This window comes from Siniperca chuatsi, linkage group LG7, assembly GCF_020085105.1.
Source record: "Siniperca chuatsi isolate FFG_IHB_CAS linkage group LG7, ASM2008510v1, whole genome shotgun sequence".
Lineage (NCBI taxonomy): Eukaryota > Metazoa > Chordata > Actinopteri > Centrarchiformes > Sinipercidae > Siniperca > Siniperca chuatsi.
In genome coordinates, this window is record NC_058048.1 from 21,447,142 (window position 1) to 21,465,811 (window position 18,670).

The 18,670-nt window shown below is 38.9% G+C and overlaps 1 protein-coding gene and 1 long non-coding RNA gene across 23 annotated transcripts in view; one reads left to right on the forward strand and one right to left on the reverse strand.

Moving 5' to 3' along the window:
• Positions 1 to 18,670, forward strand: part of ncam1b (neural cell adhesion molecule 1b) — a 75,689-nt gene that overhangs the window by 56,308 nt on the left and 711 nt on the right. For 4 of the 21 annotated variants that reach the window (XM_044203809.1, XM_044203812.1, XM_044203811.1 and 1 more), the window contains 12 exons: positions 358 to 454; positions 2,018 to 2,179; positions 3,026 to 3,154; positions 3,990 to 4,004; positions 4,720 to 4,752; positions 5,420 to 5,422; positions 7,515 to 7,639; positions 8,413 to 8,593; positions 10,901 to 11,099; positions 12,818 to 12,934; positions 13,692 to 14,819; positions 16,558 to 18,589. In XM_044203809.1, coding sequence (XP_044059744.1) covers positions 358 to 454; positions 2,018 to 2,179; positions 3,026 to 3,154; positions 3,990 to 4,004; positions 4,720 to 4,752; positions 5,420 to 5,422; positions 7,515 to 7,639; positions 8,413 to 8,593; positions 10,901 to 11,099; positions 12,818 to 12,934; positions 13,692 to 14,819; positions 16,558 to 16,678 — 2,310 coding nt within the window. In that variant the 3' untranslated portion in view covers positions 16,679 to 18,589. The other 17 variants (XM_044203813.1, XM_044203816.1, XM_044203818.1 and 14 more) reach the window with 11 other exon arrangements.
• Positions 2 to 18,415, reverse strand: LOC122879571. 2 transcript variants are annotated; one of them, XR_006378734.1, is made up of 3 exons: positions 18,293 to 18,415; positions 1,977 to 2,115; positions 2 to 152 (listed from the first exon to the last, which is right to left on the reverse strand). It is a non-coding gene; the product is annotated as an uncharacterized LOC122879571 (long non-coding RNA). The 2 variants fall into 2 exon arrangements; XR_006378735.1 differs by lacking the exon at positions 2 to 152 and adding an exon at positions 5,294 to 5,413 and having other exon boundaries at positions 1,989 to 2,115; positions 18,293 to 18,352.

Genomic DNA, 18,670 nt, shown 5'->3' on the forward strand with positions numbered 1-18,670 from the left:
CAAACACACACACATCAAACCACGATTTACAGTCCATAAAATAAATGTACACATATACACATAGTCCTTCCAGGTGCACACACACACATACATACCCCTGATGTCATCAAGATTTCATGAGCATAGACTTGAAGTGAAGGGTTTTCTTTCAGCTCCATTGTGGAAAAAAAAATCTGATGAATAATTCAGCAGCAGGAAAGCTCACAGCAACAATAAAAATAGGCTACTCTAATGGACAAACAAAAGGTCACCTTCAGAGTGTTTGACACACAAGTTTGTTCATCTGTTTTGGTACACTGCCCTTATTTGCCATATATTTGCTTGCCTTTTTTTTTTTTTTTTTCCTCCCTCCTCCAGATAACCCCTGAGTCTGAAAATGACTTCGGGAGCTATAACTGCACTGCTTCAAATGAGATGGGTACAGAATCCAAGGAGTTCCTACTCATTCAGGCCGGTCAGTAGTGATTCTGTGATTTGTAGTGCTTTGTTGTTTCAAATTTATTTGTCTGATTTTTTTTTTTTAAGCATAGCAAAATTTTAAGGATTATAGGAAGACGTCTCATGTAGGGCGTACATTTTCTATAAATGCTTAGAACATTGATTTTTTAGTGATAAATAAATAATCAGTACTTAATGTAAATGTCATTGTATCACACAAATTAAACTGTGAGTAATTTGAAAGGATTTTCCTAGCTCCAGGCTTCAGGAACAGATTTTTCACCCATATTCAAAACACATTAGATCAAAACATCTTCCACAATGTGAGATTACACAGAGCAGTGTCTGTTTAGATCGATGATACATTTAGATGAAAAGGCAATGCAACCAGATAATTTAACGTTCATTCCCTCTAGTTGTTTACAAAATGCAACTCAGTGCAGTGTTAAAATAAATGTAAAATAGTATTTACTATTGTGCATGTCCAAGGTTTTAGTATATGTGTATAATGAATTAAGTTACAACACTTCATTGTAACATCAACTCACCATCAGCTGACACCATAGACTGTATACTCACCAGCACATTGGACAAATGGAACAGAGAGCAGAGAGATAATGCGACTCATAAGCCACAATCTGAAGTAAATGAATTGAAAACACCACATTCTTCCCTCAGAGCAGAGCATGGGCAACCACAGTAATCACAGTGTGCCTTTTCATTTCGAAGATCAAAGTGATTCAATACAAAACTGTGCTCACACCAGAGTCGGAAGTCAGAACAGCCACCAGTACTCTGATACGGCCAATCTCAGTGGTTTAAATGTTTAAATATTGTCATTTTCTCTAAAATAGAGAGTGCAGAGATGGTTGAACCAAAATGTGGTTGTTTTGGTCATTAAACTTGACTAATGTGAATCTAAATGACAAATTAATTGTCAATAAATTGTGTTACACTACAGGTCAGACATTCTCTCCACAAAATTTAGGGACACATAGTAATCACAAACGTTTTTGATTTCAACTTGATTTCGTGTCTCCGTCAGTACCAGCTATTTACAATTTGAGGATATTTACATTATAATGGAACATTAGGTTGTGCTTAGCTGACTGCAAGGGGTTTGAATGCATCTAAAATCTTTTTTTCCAGCTCAAAGGTTTATCAAAATCAAAATGTTCAAAAAGGTTTAGCTTTTTTTCCAAATTACAGCAGCAAGCAGCTCACTGTTTTCTGATTTGTTGTTTTTTTTTGTGCAGTTATTATCATTTAAGGCTGACTTGGGATCGGCTTGTACTTGAAGCAGTTCGTCATAGGAGCATTTGAATGTTTTTCCTGTCTTTATTTTTCTTTTCTGGAATGATGTCAAGAGTATGCAGCTTTCAGTGCCTGAGAAACGGCATTAATGTCACAAATCATAGATTTCTTACAAAGCTGAAGCAGTTTTTAGATGCATTTGGGATCTATTAGGAGCTGTGAGCTCAGTCTGTTAGTGTAATGGAACAATGAAGCCTGACAGCGTTGCCGTGCTGCAATCTTACAGTTTTTGTTGTAATCACACTGCATTTCCTCCCTTTACCAGAGGTGCCATCATCTCCATCCATCAGTGAGGTGAGACCATTCTCCACCACAGCAAAGATCCAGTTTGTGGAGCCCGAATCCACTGGAGGTGTTCCTGTCCTGAAATACAGAGTGGAGTGGAGGACTCAGGGCAGGGGCAGCTGGTTGCAGAGGGTCCAAGACAGTAAGAACACAAATCAAAACAAAAATGATGTTGTTTTGGGGGAAATTTTAATTTATGGGGGGAAAGATTAAGGATTTCAAGCAAATTGTAATTAAAAGCTTTAAACAAAATTTGTTGTATAAGGTTTTGTTTTATAGATGTGAAGGTTTTTGTTTCATGCAATGCACAACCCTGAAACAGAGTTCATTGCATTAGACATTGTGATTATCATATTTTGATAATTTTATGTGATTTTGCACATTTGTTGGAGATACATGTATATATTGTCAAAATGTCCATATTAATAATGTGATTGATGTAAAACATTGGCCATTGGTTCTGCTGTGGGAAGAGTAGTACAGTTTCTTTGCTGAGGTCTTAACTAATTAAATGTAATGCTTTTTACAGTGTGCAGATACCCTGAATGAAATGAAATTTTCATATAGCACTTTTGTTGTATAGTGTTACACAAGTGGTAAAAAAACAAATGAAAATCATGAAACAAGATTAAGTAATAAGTGAATAAATGAGTAAATAAATAATAGCAATATTATTTTGAGATGAAAGCCCCAAAAGTAATCTAAACATTTAGGTTGACGCTGCAAGATGATGTCTTTGAAATAGCTGTTAGTTATTTCTGTTTCTGTGTATCTCCGGGTTTAGACCTTTTTAGACCATCTCTAAATAGATTTATCTGTTGTTTAAACATTGTTGGAATGAAACGAGAATTGAGCTAATCAGTGTTTACTCGTGATGGAATTAATTATGCATGTATTGTTTGAACAGGGTTGTGTTTGTTTTACTGCTAATCAAAACTATCAAGGTGTTCTCAACAGGGATTGCACTGCCTCTGATATATTGTAACAGGCTCCATCAGTGAGGTGACTATCACAGGCCTGAAGCCAGAGACCAGCTACGAAGTAAAGTTGTCAGCCATCAACGGAAAGGGTGAAGGTGAAAGCAGCCCCGCTGAGTTCTTCAAGACAGAGCCTGTCCGTAAGTGGCACATTTTGCACACTTTATAGCACACTGTAGAGCATTTATCAGACCTTTTTGACCTGTGTCTCCACAAACACATTACCTGAAGCCCTCTCTTCTATGTTTTGGAGTAGGAAGTGCTTGTCCATCCCATTACTGATGTATGAAAACATCATTGAAGAGTAAAGTTTGTTCGCTGCTGGACAGCAACAGTCAGCATTGAGACTGTTTGAACAGTGTCACAAAAGCTTCCAACAGTGTCGTTTCAGTCCAAGTCTGTCCTCTGCCAAGTCTTTTTGTTTGTCCAGGAGTAAAACTGACAACAGGAACTAACTCACTGACCTCCATGCTTTGTTTGGTTTTTCCATGGAGGGACCTTGAAATCTAAGAATACAGGAAACATTTTTGTCATGAAGTCCAACTTGTTTAACACCATCTTGCTGTTTTACACATTAAATTGCACTGTGATTTCAACACATAGATCACACTTGGATCCAGTCTCTTTCATCATTTAACAGTTTTACAGTATTTTATTAGGCTCATTCTGTGCTTGCAAACCATGAATTAGATTATGAAACAGAGTTATTCCTTGGTTCTTTAAATTAATCTTGAATCATGAATCTCCCATTATTTAGTTTTTAGCCCCCTCTGTTGGATGGTGATGCATGGTTTTAGGAGGAAACTGCTCCTCCCTGTTGGCCTCACATTGAATGTGCCTATTGACTCATAAAGTATCCCATTTTAATTTTTGGACATGATTCAATGTTGTCTGCATGCTGATCATCTCCTAATTTTAATCATCATTTTTAATCATTTTTTATTCATTTGCTCATCTGTCTGTTGTATCCATCAGGCTACACTTACAAAAGTAAGTGCTTCATCTCTTTCTGTAGTAGCAGTTGATTGTTTGATGTCCGTTCAGGTAATAATTAATAACTAATTAGAATAACTACAGTACATGTGCTGGTTTTTCACATCATGCCACCTTTGAAGCAGTGTCTTAGAACAGCCTTTCAGTTCCATGTGTGCTGCCTCTGTCTCATTCTAACCTTAAAGCTAGGGTAGTTAATGCATTTCAGAAGCATTTTTTGTTATATTTATTGAAGTTCTCTTTACATCCCGACAGCAATCAATAAAACAAATGCTCTAGGGGGGTAAAATTAAATAAATCTGGTATCTCTGGCTGTTGCAGGCCTGTAATAAGCCCATGAAATTATTAGTTGGCCTACCTGCCTGTCTGCCTGCCTACCAGCACGCACTCTGCCCGTACACTCATTGTGCATGAAAATGTGTTTTGGGGGAGTGGCTTTGGAGGGATGTCTGAAAGGAGGGATGGGATTTTTTCAGTTGGATACTTTCAAAATCTAGTTGTCACTTGCTAGTTCCTCCAACATTACCTACCCTAGTTTTAAATGTGGCAACCATTAAATAAAATGTTTTGTTTCCTCTTGCTTTTCTGGCATAGTCTGCCTGAAATGAGTCTTGCTAAACTCTTCTATGAAGTGTTATTACAGAGATTGAGGTAGTCATTTGTGCAGACAACTGATTCTGATGGCCTGATATCTTCTCTTTTATGTCTCTAGATGGCATTTTTCATTTTTTCACTGAAGACACAGGTTTGTTCTGTAGTGAGGATAATGGATGATTAGTTGTTACTGCTGTAGTTGTTTCTATCCCTACAGGATAACCCCATTATCCCTACTGATGAGCTGCATTTGTGGTAACTTTAAAGCGTAGCAAAACGTGAATATTGTTTCTAGAAACTGACTTTTTATGGCCTGATCCACGATGCAAACTGTGTCTGTTACCTGTAGATTTGATTTCACCCACAGTCCTTGAGTTGACAGCTGAGTTATCCAAATATGAATATTTATACCATTTTGATTTGTGGCTTGTGAATTAATTGGCTTAATGAAGCCAAATCTCTGCATTTCAAAAGCTGCACATTTCCCCTCTGGCTTCAGCTATTTGGTGTAATTTGGGAATGCTTATGTTTGGATTAGGCCCATAAGCATTGATTAGTTGCCTTGCAAATTCTAAAGTCTCTAAAGTCAAGAGGATAAAGCTGTTAGATATCTACGTGCTCAATTGTTGTTTATTAGTATGAAAATCTTTGTTGTGATTCCATGTCTTCTACTTTTTGTCCTGTGCCTGTACCTGTGTTTTGTCATCTGTTCTCTTTCATGTCCTTCTTCCTCTTTCCACCACTCACATGTGTCATTTCATGTGACTGTGACTGTTATTTGGCTTGCATGGTTCTGACGATCCCCCTCCACTCTGCAGAAGGTAACAGATTTTTGAAAGAAGATCCCTAACTTTCATTGGAGAATCCCACAGTTAAACACCACATTAATTGCTTCTATGCAGTCATGTAATACATGTCTACCTCAATCCTATTAATCAGCCATGTAGACATTTGCCTCGGCAGGATAAATGAGAGAGAGCCAGAGCTGTCTTCAAGGTAATATATAACAGTCAAGAGAGTTTAATATCAGCATCACTCTGATAGTATTGATAGCCCACTACTGAAAGGGATGCTACCGCTCCTCCTTATAGGATGTGTTTCTATAAATCAAGTATGTAATAAACACAGTTTCCTCTCATAATCAATGACTACTCCACCCACCCACAAAAAACTGCTCCTACCGGCAGTTTCCTCTGGTTCTCAATCAAGAGTTTTTAGTATTCATGCTGAGAGCAAAAGCTACCCGGTGCATTGTATCCTCCATATTGTTTATCATGTTTAACCTTAGCCGCAGAATCCATGCATTTAAGGCTAAATCAACTAACTTGGACCTATTTAACCAGGGTGTTGAAGGCAAGCAATATTATGAGTCAGTGTACGAACACTAACCACTATGCACGTCTTTCTTGTTGTCTGTCAGTAAGTTAGTAAGTAATACTTTATTTATATAGCATTTTTCTAAGCCAGGGTTACAAAGTGCTTTACATTTACACAAAAAAAGATCAAAAGCATTTGAATAAATATTTAAATTAAAGACAAGCAAAAGATGTTAAGGAATAAGAACACATAAGGTTAAGGAAGTATCATATGCTTCTGAGAATAAATAGGTCTTGAAATGAGATCTAAAACACTCAGTTTGCTGATCTGACCTGATCTGGGGGATTTTTCCATAACTTGGGAGTCAGCAACTCACTGATATAAGGTGCAGCCAAATTGTGAAACACCATAAAAGTAATTGAAAGGAAGTTGATTTCAATCCTAAATTTGCAACTGAAGCCAGCACCTACTGTGGTTAGTATTCATGCAGCATACTTTTAAACTGTAGACATGCTACAGCTTCTTGGTTTAAACGAGAATACAGTGCATTACAATAGTCAGGACTCGAGGAGACAAAACAATGGATGATTTGCTCAAGCTGTTGGAAAGAAGAAGCAACATACTTTGGCAATGTTTCTTAATTAAAACATAACAGGACTGAATAACTGACTTACGATGTTTCTCAAAGTTCAATTGGGAATTAAAAATGACCACTAGGTCTCTGGAAACCAACTTTTAGTTAGAAGCCTACAGTGAGTGCTGATGTGAAAGTCTGATTTGGAGCAAAAACCAGAACATCTGTTTTATTGTAATTTAACTGCAGAAAACTAGAAGACATCCAGGCACTGATTTCATTAAGACAAAAGTAGCCAAACGGATAATGTGCCCTAAAGGGAGAATAAGACAGGTCCCAGGACTAACACTTGAGGAACTCCACAGGTCAAAGGAGCACAATCAGTGTCTGTCTGCAATGGATACAAAGAATTAGCAATTCTATAAATAAATCTGTCGTCTTGCCATCTGATACATTTCTATTTGACTTTATTGTTGTTGTTATATGCTGAGTGTTTAATGGAAATCAGTCAGTCAGTCTTATGCGTTTGAGAAAGGGAAAACATAGTTTAGCCCATTACAAGCAGGTTGTACTGCACAAAGATTTCACCCCGTGGTTATCTTTAAAGGCAAACCCATTTTTTATGCTGTGAAATACAAATCCTACATAAACATTTCAGTCATTGAGAAATAACCCTTTCCCCTGAAGCCTTGTGTGACACTGTGGGAATGTCACTCAGCAACTCAGACTGATTCAGATAAGAATGTGGCTGTTTCATTTGGTAATTAGTCTGACTTGAGTCATTCCATCTTGAGGCGAGCAATTCAGGAAGGGCAAGTGACTTAAAAGGACAACAACAAAGAGGCCAGTTTCAAACTTTGGAGTTTATTTTCTAATCAAGGTTTTGGTTTTCTTTGCTCTATAATTTTAAAAAGGTATTGGTGGACTGACTGAATCTTCTTCCAATGAAATAACCTTCTAGTTCTCTGCATCTTTTAAATGAGCCTTTAAATAACCTCTATCTTGCTCTTGTGTGCCTGTAGGGAATCCCAATCCTCCTAAACTCGAAGGGGCACTTCAACCCAAAGGCAACTCCCTCAAAGTCAGCTGGATCAAGCAGGACGACGGTGGCTCGCCCATTTTACATTACCTCGTCCGCTATAAACCAGTGAGTGTGGCGATTAGAGCTGAAATGATTAGTCTGTGTCAACTAATGCAACTACTTTGATAATTGATTGATCATTTAAGTAATTGTTTAAGCAAAATGTCAAAAATGCTCTGGTTCTAGGGTCTCAAATATGAATATTTGATGGTTTTCTTAGTCTTTTATGATAGCAAACTGAATATTTTTGGGTTTTCTGGGAAATTGTTGTGGTATTTTTCATTTCTGACATTTTATATATAATAAACGATAAACCAGTTGATCGAGAACTTAATTGGCAGATTAATCATCAGTGAACACAAGTTAGTTGCAGCCCTAATTACAATTCAGTGACGCTCCATAGTTCTGACATCTTCAAAAAGTTATTTAAAATGTAAAAATTGTAGTCTAATTCTGTTGTGTTTAAAGCCTTCGTGTTAATGCACGTAGAGCTGAAACGATTAGTTGATTGATCAATTAGTTGATCGACAGAAAATTAATCCGCAACTATTTTGATACTCAATCATCAATTAAGCCAGTTTTTAAGCAAAAATGGCAAACTTTTTGATGGCTCAAGCTTCTCAAATGTGAGAGTTGTCTGCTTTTTCTTGTCATACATCATAGTAAACTGTTGGTTGGACAAAAAAAGTCACTGGGGGCTTGAAAATGTCACCTCGAGAAATGACGATGGACATTTTTCATTATTTTCTGATGTTTTATAGACCAAATTATTCAGCGATTATTTAAGAAAATAAACTGTAGATTAATCAATACTGAAAATAATCTCTGTGTGTCTGTAGCTACAGGCACCAGAGTGGAAACCAGAAATCCGGCTGCCCAGTGGCAGCGAGTACGTGGTTCTCAGCGGGTTGGAGTGGGACACAGAATACAACGTCTATGTGGTGGCAGAGAATCAGAAGGGCAAGTCCCAGCCAGCAACCATGTCCTTCAGGACGTCCACAGAGCCAGATGCCATTCCAGGTACCCTCCCTTAGGTCACTCACATTAAGCTGGAACTAAACAGCCAGAAACCTGAGGAGCCAAACTCAAAGCTCAAAACCAGAGCGTCACGTTCTATTTTTAACTCTCCAGCTCTGAAAGGTGAATGACAACTAAATAAATCTACAGAAAAAAATAGATTTCCTGGACGGCAGTGAGCCAGAAATGATTTTCCGGCTGAATTTTCTCACTTTAAAGTTTTGACAGCCCTTGCTAAATGAGCTTGAGTTTGCGCTTGCAGAACTGGGACAGGCTCTTTCCACAGAGGATGAAATGATTTCCTCTGAATGACTGTAGTTTTTCTTTAGCTTTTTTTTACTGTTAGAATAGCAGCTAGAGTGGATAGTTTGTCCCTGTGCGGAAGCAGCCTTTAAATTGACCCTTGATAACCACTGATTAACTTGTACCTTGAGGTCTTAACTGCAGCTGAAGGTTTTTTACCAACCGTACAAAAACCACACAGCTTTTCAGATTCCCTTTAGGTTTAGGCGCTAGACACTGCCAAGTGCTTTGCTGAAACATTGTAACAGACCATTATGTCTTCCTCTCACTTCTGTTCTAATTCATTTTCCAATCTAAAGCATTTCCCACTCACCCACCACTGAGTCACCATCTAGCCAACACAGTGTAGTTTCCCCTTTGTGCTGTGCTTTTGGTTTGATGTGTTGCTGTATTTTTTTTCCCCTCCCTCAATACAAGAAATCAGTTTCTTTTTCTTTCACTTTTGGTTTTCAGACCTGACACATTTTCACTTTCTCTCTTCCTCTTTTTTCCCCCTCTTTGTTTCCCTTCATTCCCCCCCTTCCTTTATTCTCTATCTCTCTTTATCCCCTCTCTCAATGTTCCTGCTCTCTTGCCTGGTTCTGGACATTGGTGTGGTGGACCACGTGAACATTTTCGTCACGACCTGTGTGCATTTTGGTGTGGTCGGGGGTTGTGCTGTCCCCCCTCCCTCAGCCACTCAGGGCTGTTCATCTGTGACATGCACTTTGGTATCACTCATCTTGTCCCTCATCACTGTACTTCTGCTCTTATAGTTTTCGTGGGGGAATTCACACCATAACTGTAGAGGAGAGCTTGCCTTTCTCTGGCCTGGCTGTCTCTCTGGACACTTTAACTCCTTAAAACAGACTTTGTCCATGACAGACTTGTCTCTTGTCTGTTATGGGTGAGAAAAGGGTGCTGTGTAGCTTCAGAACAGACCAGACAGACATGTTGAACCAAAGGCAGTGAAAATCCTCCGCCTCCCACAATTTCACTCTGCTCAGCATTAGCACAGCTAGTCATCAGTACTAGACAACAGAGAGGAGTGCCAGTTTACAGTAATGAACACTAATGGAAGTGAAATGAGGTTGTATTAAAAAATAGCTCTTAGAACAGAATGAAGGCTGAGCGCTGGGCCTGTCCGTTTACATAAACACTATTATATTCTTTAAATCGCTCACAAAATGATTCATATGTACTGTAAAGGTTTGTAACATTAACGTTTACATTATTGAAAACAAACGCGTAACTGAAAAATGTTTGTAATAATATTGGCACAGTCTGACCAGCTGTATGTGTGTTATTTTCATGCTGATCACTAAGACAGATGTTCAGATTTTTCTCATGCATGTAATGTATATCAAATATCCTTCAAAAGTACCTGTTTTTATACATTTATATTGGAGGGTGCTTTATTCAGCTGCATTTTATTCTCTTGATTACTTGTTAATTATTGGTATCTAAAGAGTTACATTTATCTACAAACAGAATATTTTAGAGAGTCCTAGTGTCTTCAGCCATAAATAAAATAGACTTTACACAAACAATGAAGATACATCATAGCGTTTTCTGATATTAGGAAAAGCCTCGTGTTCATTATGTTCATAAACTTTCTGGGTAACTAGCAACGCAGTGTTTGCTTTGGTTTGCTCTTCTTTCTAATACCAAATAAATGGGTTGACTGTGTGTGTGTGTGTGTGTGTGTGTGTATATTTTTTTGTCTTTTTAAGGACAGCCGTTTGCATATCATTTCCTCAATAGGCCTCATATTTAAAAGTTATATAAATAATTGAACACAAGTCAGACAGCAGTCTACACAAACACATTACACTGCATCTGAATTTATGCTGAGACAACTAGAACGTATCAGTGCTCATAGCAGGTGAGTTGTTTCTGTTTTATGGAACTATTTGTGGTTACAGTAGCATAGCAGCACTTTTTTTCAGTTGTTCATTGCTGTTTCTATAAAACTGTGCCAAGCTACAGTTGTTCAGCACTCTCCCTCTCTTGTCTCTTGTCTGGCAGATTTGGGTGATGAGGCAGCACTCTCCATGGGCATCATGCTCTGGGCAGGGATCCTTGTTGTAGTATTTGTACTCCTGCTGCTGGCTGTGGATGTCACCTGTTACTTTGTCAACAAATGCGGCCTCATCATGTGCCTCTGCGGCAAATCAGGCACAGGGACCAAAGGACACAACTTGGAGGAGGGCAAGGCAGCCTTTATGTGAGTATCAGTGACAACAACTATATGCAGTTCAGCAATCTTTTAAACAGTGACCCTTGGCCAGATTTAAAATGAAGGTCCAGTTACTGTAGGACCCAAATCTTAAACGTTTTTAAACTCTTCATATACATTTTATATTCACAAACTGGCAACATAGTTGTTAAAGTTGCTCTAATCAATATTTCTATATTAACAATGGATCAAGTGACTGAAATGTGGCACTTACAGTGACAAATGCTGAAAATTATCACCGGACTCTGGAGTTCCCTTCAGCTCTACAGAGCTTTTTAGCATCTTTCTGATGATTATTTTGTTTTAGTCTTACTGTTTTCGCCAGCGTCGTTACCAGTCACAGCAGGTAGCTGTTTTCAGCAAACGATCTCTGATAAACACACTGTCCACTATCTGCTCAGCACCAAACGGCAGACAGACACAGTTAGTGATAATCTGGTGACCATAGTGGAGAATTTAGCAGCTAAAGAGCCAGATATTTCCCTCAGGAGTTGGTGGAGACCAAAACAGAACTTTAAGGAGAGTGAAAATTGTACCCCGTTTAATTCAAATCAATTAAATTTTATTTATATAGCGCCAATTCATAACAGAAGTTATCTCATTGCACTTTTCCTATAGAGCAGGTCTAGACCATACTCTTTACACTAGGCATTATCAATGCATTGTGATGGGTTCTAAGCCAGGTGTAAATGCAATCCGAACATAGTGACTTCATTAAGAAAAAAATCCACTTTGCAAGTTGAAAGGTCACTTAACTCTGCTTTTCCCCATCCTCAAGCAATGCTGGCAAAAGTAGTAGCAGTAGTGAATAAAAATGAATGATGTCCGTCCATGGCATTGCTTCCCTTGACCAGGGAGGTGCCACGTTTGTTGAAGTTAAAATATTTCCAGCTCTGAAGACGAATGACTAAATGTAAATTAGTTTTGTTAGACTTGTGAAAATCATTTGAAGTAAAACACCTTGTGACGCTTTTGGCTCTGTTATGAGTAATCAATGTGTGATGTTAAATGTATTCCAGACATTATTTTCTTTATCAAGTTGTTCTAATTTATGTTTTTGCTGTTTTGCCTAAGTCTACATCATCTACTGGCCTTTCAAGTACTGACATTGAAGATGACTAAGAATTTTAGCTGAAGGTTTTATATTTAGGCTGTTAAAGCAAGAGATAACTGGAGAAGGGTTTTTCCATTAAGAAAAATAGAGTTGTGCCTCTTGAGCAAAATTAATGTCTTGTGACAGCAGTGCATTATGGTCTGCTCAGTCAGTATCCACAGGAAGAAGAAAAATACAAACTCATTTATGGGCCCATTTTTTTGATTTAAGTTTTTAGAGTGGATTTCTCATTCAGTGAAAATATGAAGGATGCTGGGTTTAAGTGAAGCATTGAACAAAAACACTCATGTGCACAATAAGACAGTTTTGAATCAATTTGAGTGGGAAGTTGCTTTGTGTATTGATTTGTGCTACATTTCATGCTAACAGTTTCACTAAAATACAGCCACATGTACTTCTTCACGAGTCAGCCGCCTGGAATATTCAGACTGATTGAGGTGAAAAAATAATCCATTCACATTCACAGTCTGATATAATCACAGTCTACTGCTTTTGTATCACCTTTTCTTACTGCTCACTGTGGCAGACATGATAACTGTTCAATGAGATAATCTGTTGCCATTTTACCAAGATATTTGTCTCTGTCCTACAGGAAGGATGAGTCCAAAGAGCCAATAGTGGAAGTCAGAACAGAGGACGAGTGCACAGCCAATCATAACGCAGCAGGGCCAACAGAACCCAATGAAACCACACCTCTCACAGAGCCAGAGTGAGTAAAAACTGACTAACGGCACACAGTTGTTTTACTGCTCAAGTCTTTTTAGCTGTTGTACATTGCACTCCACTTCAAAGAATAATTATCTTATTCAACAGGACAAAATCTGACCCTTGAAATCTTTTGAAAAGTTAAGGTCATTCTTGAGTGGAGTCCACTGAACTGTGTTGCTTTTCTGTTTTTATTCCCTTTCAGAAAGATTACTGCACTTTGTGTTTCTTCTCCAGCCTTTGGAGATTTTCTGTCTCATTATATGAAGGTTGAAGCAATACCAGTTAAAGACACAGAAAAGCTTTTGTCCTCTTGAGTGTGGTCAAGTCATATGAAGCCATTTGACAACCTCAGCAAGCCATCTCTCATATCAGCAGTCTGGAAAAACTAGATTATTCAGTATGAGATTGTCACTGGTACTGTTTAACCCTTATAGGTGGTTCTGCGTGGTGCTGTCGTTTTCTGCAGGAAGACTGGTGCTTTTTTTAGTACATTAGTTTTCCTAGTCAGTGTACTCCATGTTGGTGTGTGATTGGGATGTATTCTTTAATGTTCACTCACAGCATGACGCCCTCTTTTTCTTTGTTTCTTTTTCTTACTAGGCTTAATATTTGCTGTTTTTTAGTTGCTTTGTCTATGTTTGTGTGAATTTCTAAAGCCAACTAATCCCTCTGCATGCTCTCGTCCGGGCCACCCTTCCTCTGTCACAGTCACCCTGGTGTCTAGTCTGTGTGTCTCTGTTCTCTCCCTGCTCTCTCAGGCTGGCGGCTTTCACTGCTGCTCTGGCACTGGACACCCTCTCCTCCATAGCCACCAACTCTGACACAGCCACTGCAACAATTGACCCCGCTCAGGACAGCCCCTCTAGCGAGACCACTACCCTCACTTGTAGCCTGTCTACCCCTGCCAACGACCCCTCAGATCCCTCACCCAACCCTGTCCCGGCCCCGACTCCAGAGTCGCACACCGCCCTGCCGACTCCCCTCATCTCCACATCTGCCGTTGAAGCTAAAATGGCCCCGTTAGTAGAACAAAGAGGAAGTAACACCCCGGAAGAACAGGAAAAAATTACCACTCCTCCTTGTACCCCTGAATGGACTAAAGCTCAAAAATCTGGGACACCAATACCACCGAAGCGTAGACACTCTCCTAAACTTGCCGCTCTGAATGCTAAAGGTAGCCCCCCTGTATCTCCCCTGGCTGAGTCTTCCTCATCGTCCTCTCCCACTCTCAACACCAAGAAACATGCTCCGAGGCCACCGGTCAGCAAGCTTCCCATACAGCCACACACCGTAGCCTTAGACACCGAGACACCAACACAAACTGCCTCCACTCTAGCAACCACTGCCCCTCCAAAACCAGACCCTGATTCAAATACAACTGCCCCAGATCCCAGAGGGTGTAGCCTTACTGCCTTTGACTCTAATAATAAACCTGCCGGCCAAACTGTTGATAATAACATTTCCACTGCCAAAGATGCTGCAACCAGCTCTCCCTCAGTGATCCACGGTGCTCTTAAAGTCCTGGATGCTGAAAAATCTGCCCCTCTAGTTGCAGATGTCCCCTCCCCTCTACCTGTAACTCCTATTTCTTCTACTCATGCCCCTGCCGGTCTTGAGGCACCAATCTCAAATGATCTCCTCACATCGCCGTCAGACACATATGACTTTCTAACCTCCGACGTGGGGCCCAAAAGTGCGAATTTAGAATTAGAGCTGACAAACGGGACAGAAAGACCCTCCCTGCCACCCGCAGACCTTATTAGTTTAGAGAGCCCGCCCTCTGCCCCCTCTCTACCCAATGGAGATGGAGCAGACCTCCCCCCCTCAGGCCCAGTTCTGGAGGCATCAGAGATTCTGGCCAAGACTGCTCCTCCTGTCAACGATGAGTACGGCTCCCTCTAGAGGTTTATCTGTGTGTGAGTTTGTGTGAGTGTGAGTGTGTGCAACTTGTATGCCCATTCATTCACCACCGCATCTTGCCATTGACCACACAATATGAAATATTGTAATGGTAAACTGTGGTAATGACATTGGGATAATTATTAGTTTGATGTTGTGGATTGTGAAGACGAGTGATATGATGGTTCTGTTTTTTTATGCTTGTGTGTAACAGTTCTCCATCGTGGGGGGTCTACTTTTGCAACATTCACCACAAGAATAGTTAAGCCCCTTTCAGACATGCACCTTGTTACGTAAATCCCAGTAACATTTCTGCAAAACGTCCAACACGACACTGAATTAAAGTCTGAATTAAATGCTGTCAGATTAAAGCTGCCAGTATGCTTCATCAGAGCCGGCTTTTTACCCGCCTTCATAACAGGTGTACACACTTTTGCCTTCTAACGTGGTCAGGCAACACATCGTACAAACTAGTTCTTTTCAAGCATAACCCGGCTTTAACGTAAAGCCTGCGGCAGCACAGTTAAATAAACAGAGATAAATTAAATGTATCTCTTAATTATCATCTCATATGTACATAGAAAATAAAATCACTTTAATAAACCAGGAAACACTGTATATGAACCAATTTGTTAAGGAGACTTTTCTTCTCAGTATATAAAAAAAATACATTTTCTCCCTGTCAGGCGTGACAAGAGTTTTTTTTTTTTTTTTAACCTCTTAGAGCAACAATAATCAGACCTGAAGTCTTCCTCTTAATTGGTGCACAGCTGCAAGGATGAAATTAGGAATATCAAGCAAAACACTTGCAGAGTCTGAACAAATTGTAATTAAACTAAAGTCCCAACTTGAACAAATTGTAATTAAACTAAAGTCCCAACTTGACATATTGACACAGTAAAATAGACGAGTGAATTCTCTAATAAATTATGAAATGAGAACATTTATTGGGGGGTGAACATCCCTCTTGTTCTCGATGGTCAGTAATTATGGCTTCAACAGGAAAATGCATTTTAAAATCAATCACTGATGCAGCCTGTTGTAATTGTTACTTTCAACTCGGTGCCACTACTCTCTCTCGTGCACCAGATGGCAATATCGCACAAGCATTGTGGCAGTCCTGTTATGTCTGAACAAAGCTGTAACAAACACCTGAATGACAAAAACACTACCACTTTAACAAATAGATGAATGTTACATGTTCCATGTCTGAAAGGGGCTTTATTTTAATGACAAAATGTTTTGTCTTAGGCAGTAACTGTTTGCCTCTGCAGCTCTACTAAAGAGAACAGAGGCTAGACGGGGGTGTTTTCCTGCTCTGAACTGCAGGCAGGATTTAGATACTGTGCTTCACTGCTTTAAGATGAACATGGATATCACATACCACAAGCCCAGGGCTCATTTACTGTACCATCATAGTCTCTTTGAAGTAGAACTAAACTGATTTATAGATAATATTTGTTAAAACTGTTTTAGATCAGGAAGGCTAGTCGATAGAGGATGAATTATATGGCTATGTTTATCTGTTTAATTTGATCTTACTGTTGTCAAGGTGGTGAAGAAATATGTAAAAAGACCTCTAAATACATAGTGTCTTCTTACATATTGGGTGAAGACGTCATTGAGAATAATTGGTTAAAATTGTGTTCAACTAAAGAATTTTTGTCTTCTTGCTAGAGATGACCAGATTTCTAATTTTGCGCTTTCTCCTTTTTCCCATTGCAGGAAGATTTTTTCTGATGAGAAAGGGAAACTGGAGGAGGCAGAATTATCAAACGCCCTGACGGAGATCACTGCAGAACACAACAGTATCATACAAACAAATACCACCGACAGCAAAGCATGATGGGCCCATGGGAAACCCCAGCCCAATCCAAAACATTTTTGCAGCAAAGAGCGAGAAACACTGCGGGAGTTTTTAAATTTCCAGTGCCCTTAACTACATATTTAAAACAACAGACGTGTCGATTGGTTAGAGCGCACTTTGACTGTGCTGTCATTACTGGCTTCATTCATGAAATGTTTTACTACAGGAGGAGTTTATCTTTAGGTCATAAGAGATTTATTTTATTTTTTTATTATTATTTTATTTAACCAGTCAGGATAATTAAAGAACAATCTCTTATTATGATGATCGCTTGGTAAATATATGAAATTACACTACTTTCTCTTGTGCTTATAGTTTGAATTGCAATTACGCACAAATATTGGATTATTATGAGACATGTAAAAAACAAAACCTGACTATATATAGAAATTATTTTTCTTATTTTCATGTTCAACTGTTCAAATGTGAAACTGTTTGCATTTTGTTTGGACTCTTTAATTTGTGGGCTAATCTCATTAAATAGCTTGTTCTGCATGTCTGACCTGCAAGTGGCTGTAAAGTTGTGTTTACAAGGTTTATGGTTTCACTTTGTCTGTTACAGGGATGTGTCATCTCTCACAGATACATATTGATTAAACACAGGCCCGAGTTCAATGTTTGGATTATAACCATGTTTGTTATGGTTATAAAAATACAGGATTAACCAACAGCCAGCTGCAGGGGGAAAGAGACTGACAAGAGAATCACACATCAACAATGTGCATGATCAGATCAGATTTGGCCCGTTTTATGCCTCACCACAGTGTTAGTTAAAAACATTCATTAATAAAAATGTATTTGATTAAAAAAGGCAACTCTTTAAACACAAACATTCACAGAAAGACAAAAAATGCCAGCAGAGCTGCAGATTCTCAGCCAAGGGTTGAAGAACTGCGAATCAAGCGAATGTCTTATGATCTTGCGCTAAATATATATGCCACATATTTGTTTGGGTGGCTAGAACTACGATAGCTATTGTTTCTTCCTCACATTCAAGCAGATCAAAGGTCTGGCTTCCTACTTTGAGTTGTGCTAATGGAGCAAAAAATAAATAAAAAAGCCTTTTTGTACTATTTAAAAACTACAAAGATTTCTTTTCCATTTCCTGCCTGCAAGCTTGTGCACTGTGCCTGTGTGTCAATAGATTGTCTTGTCATCAGTTTCTATGATAACCTGCATAGCTTTGTCGTGAGAGATTTAGCCTATTTTATTTAATATATTGTATTATTAGAAGAAAAGTGTGATAAATGGACAAATGTGGTCATTATAACACGTGTAGTGTATAAAACTGTCCCGTCTCTGGTCACAGCACTATATATTGCCAGCTACAGTGAAGGAAGGTGTTTTGAGCCGTGGCATGAATTCAGTCAGTACTTCACAACGTATAACTACAAGGCAGATAGACGTGCCCCATGTTTGTTTGGGGGGAAATAGTTCTCATATTGATTTAATGAGTGTTACTTTTGGGGCTTGTTCAGGCATTACTACACATTGTTTTTACCCCCAACTTGTTATTCAAGTGTTCTGTAATGTGGTCTTTGAATTTCTTTTTTAATTTTTGTCTTTTTGTACAAAAAAAAAAAACTCACTCACCAAGAGCAACTGCTTGACAAGTTCAGGACACCAGCGGCAGGAAGCAGGGTGGTCCACCTGAGACAGGAGGTCAAACTTTTTTTTAAAAGCTTTAGATAACAGATGTAATGTCAAGAGAACTGAAGTATATAAGAACAAAAAAGACAAGCTTGTACTCCACTGGTGTTACCAGACCACCTTGCTCCCTCGTCTCTGGATGCTCCTTTTGGTTTTATTGGGTCAAACTCAGAAAATATCTGTTGTGTACAGTCTGAGTGCTAACCCATTTACAAAATAAAAAATGGTTTCTGAATCTAATTTTGTCCTGGCCCATTTTGTCATTAGTTTCTTTTCCCTTTCCTTTTTTTTTTTTTTGATTTAAAGAAACGGTGTCCTGTC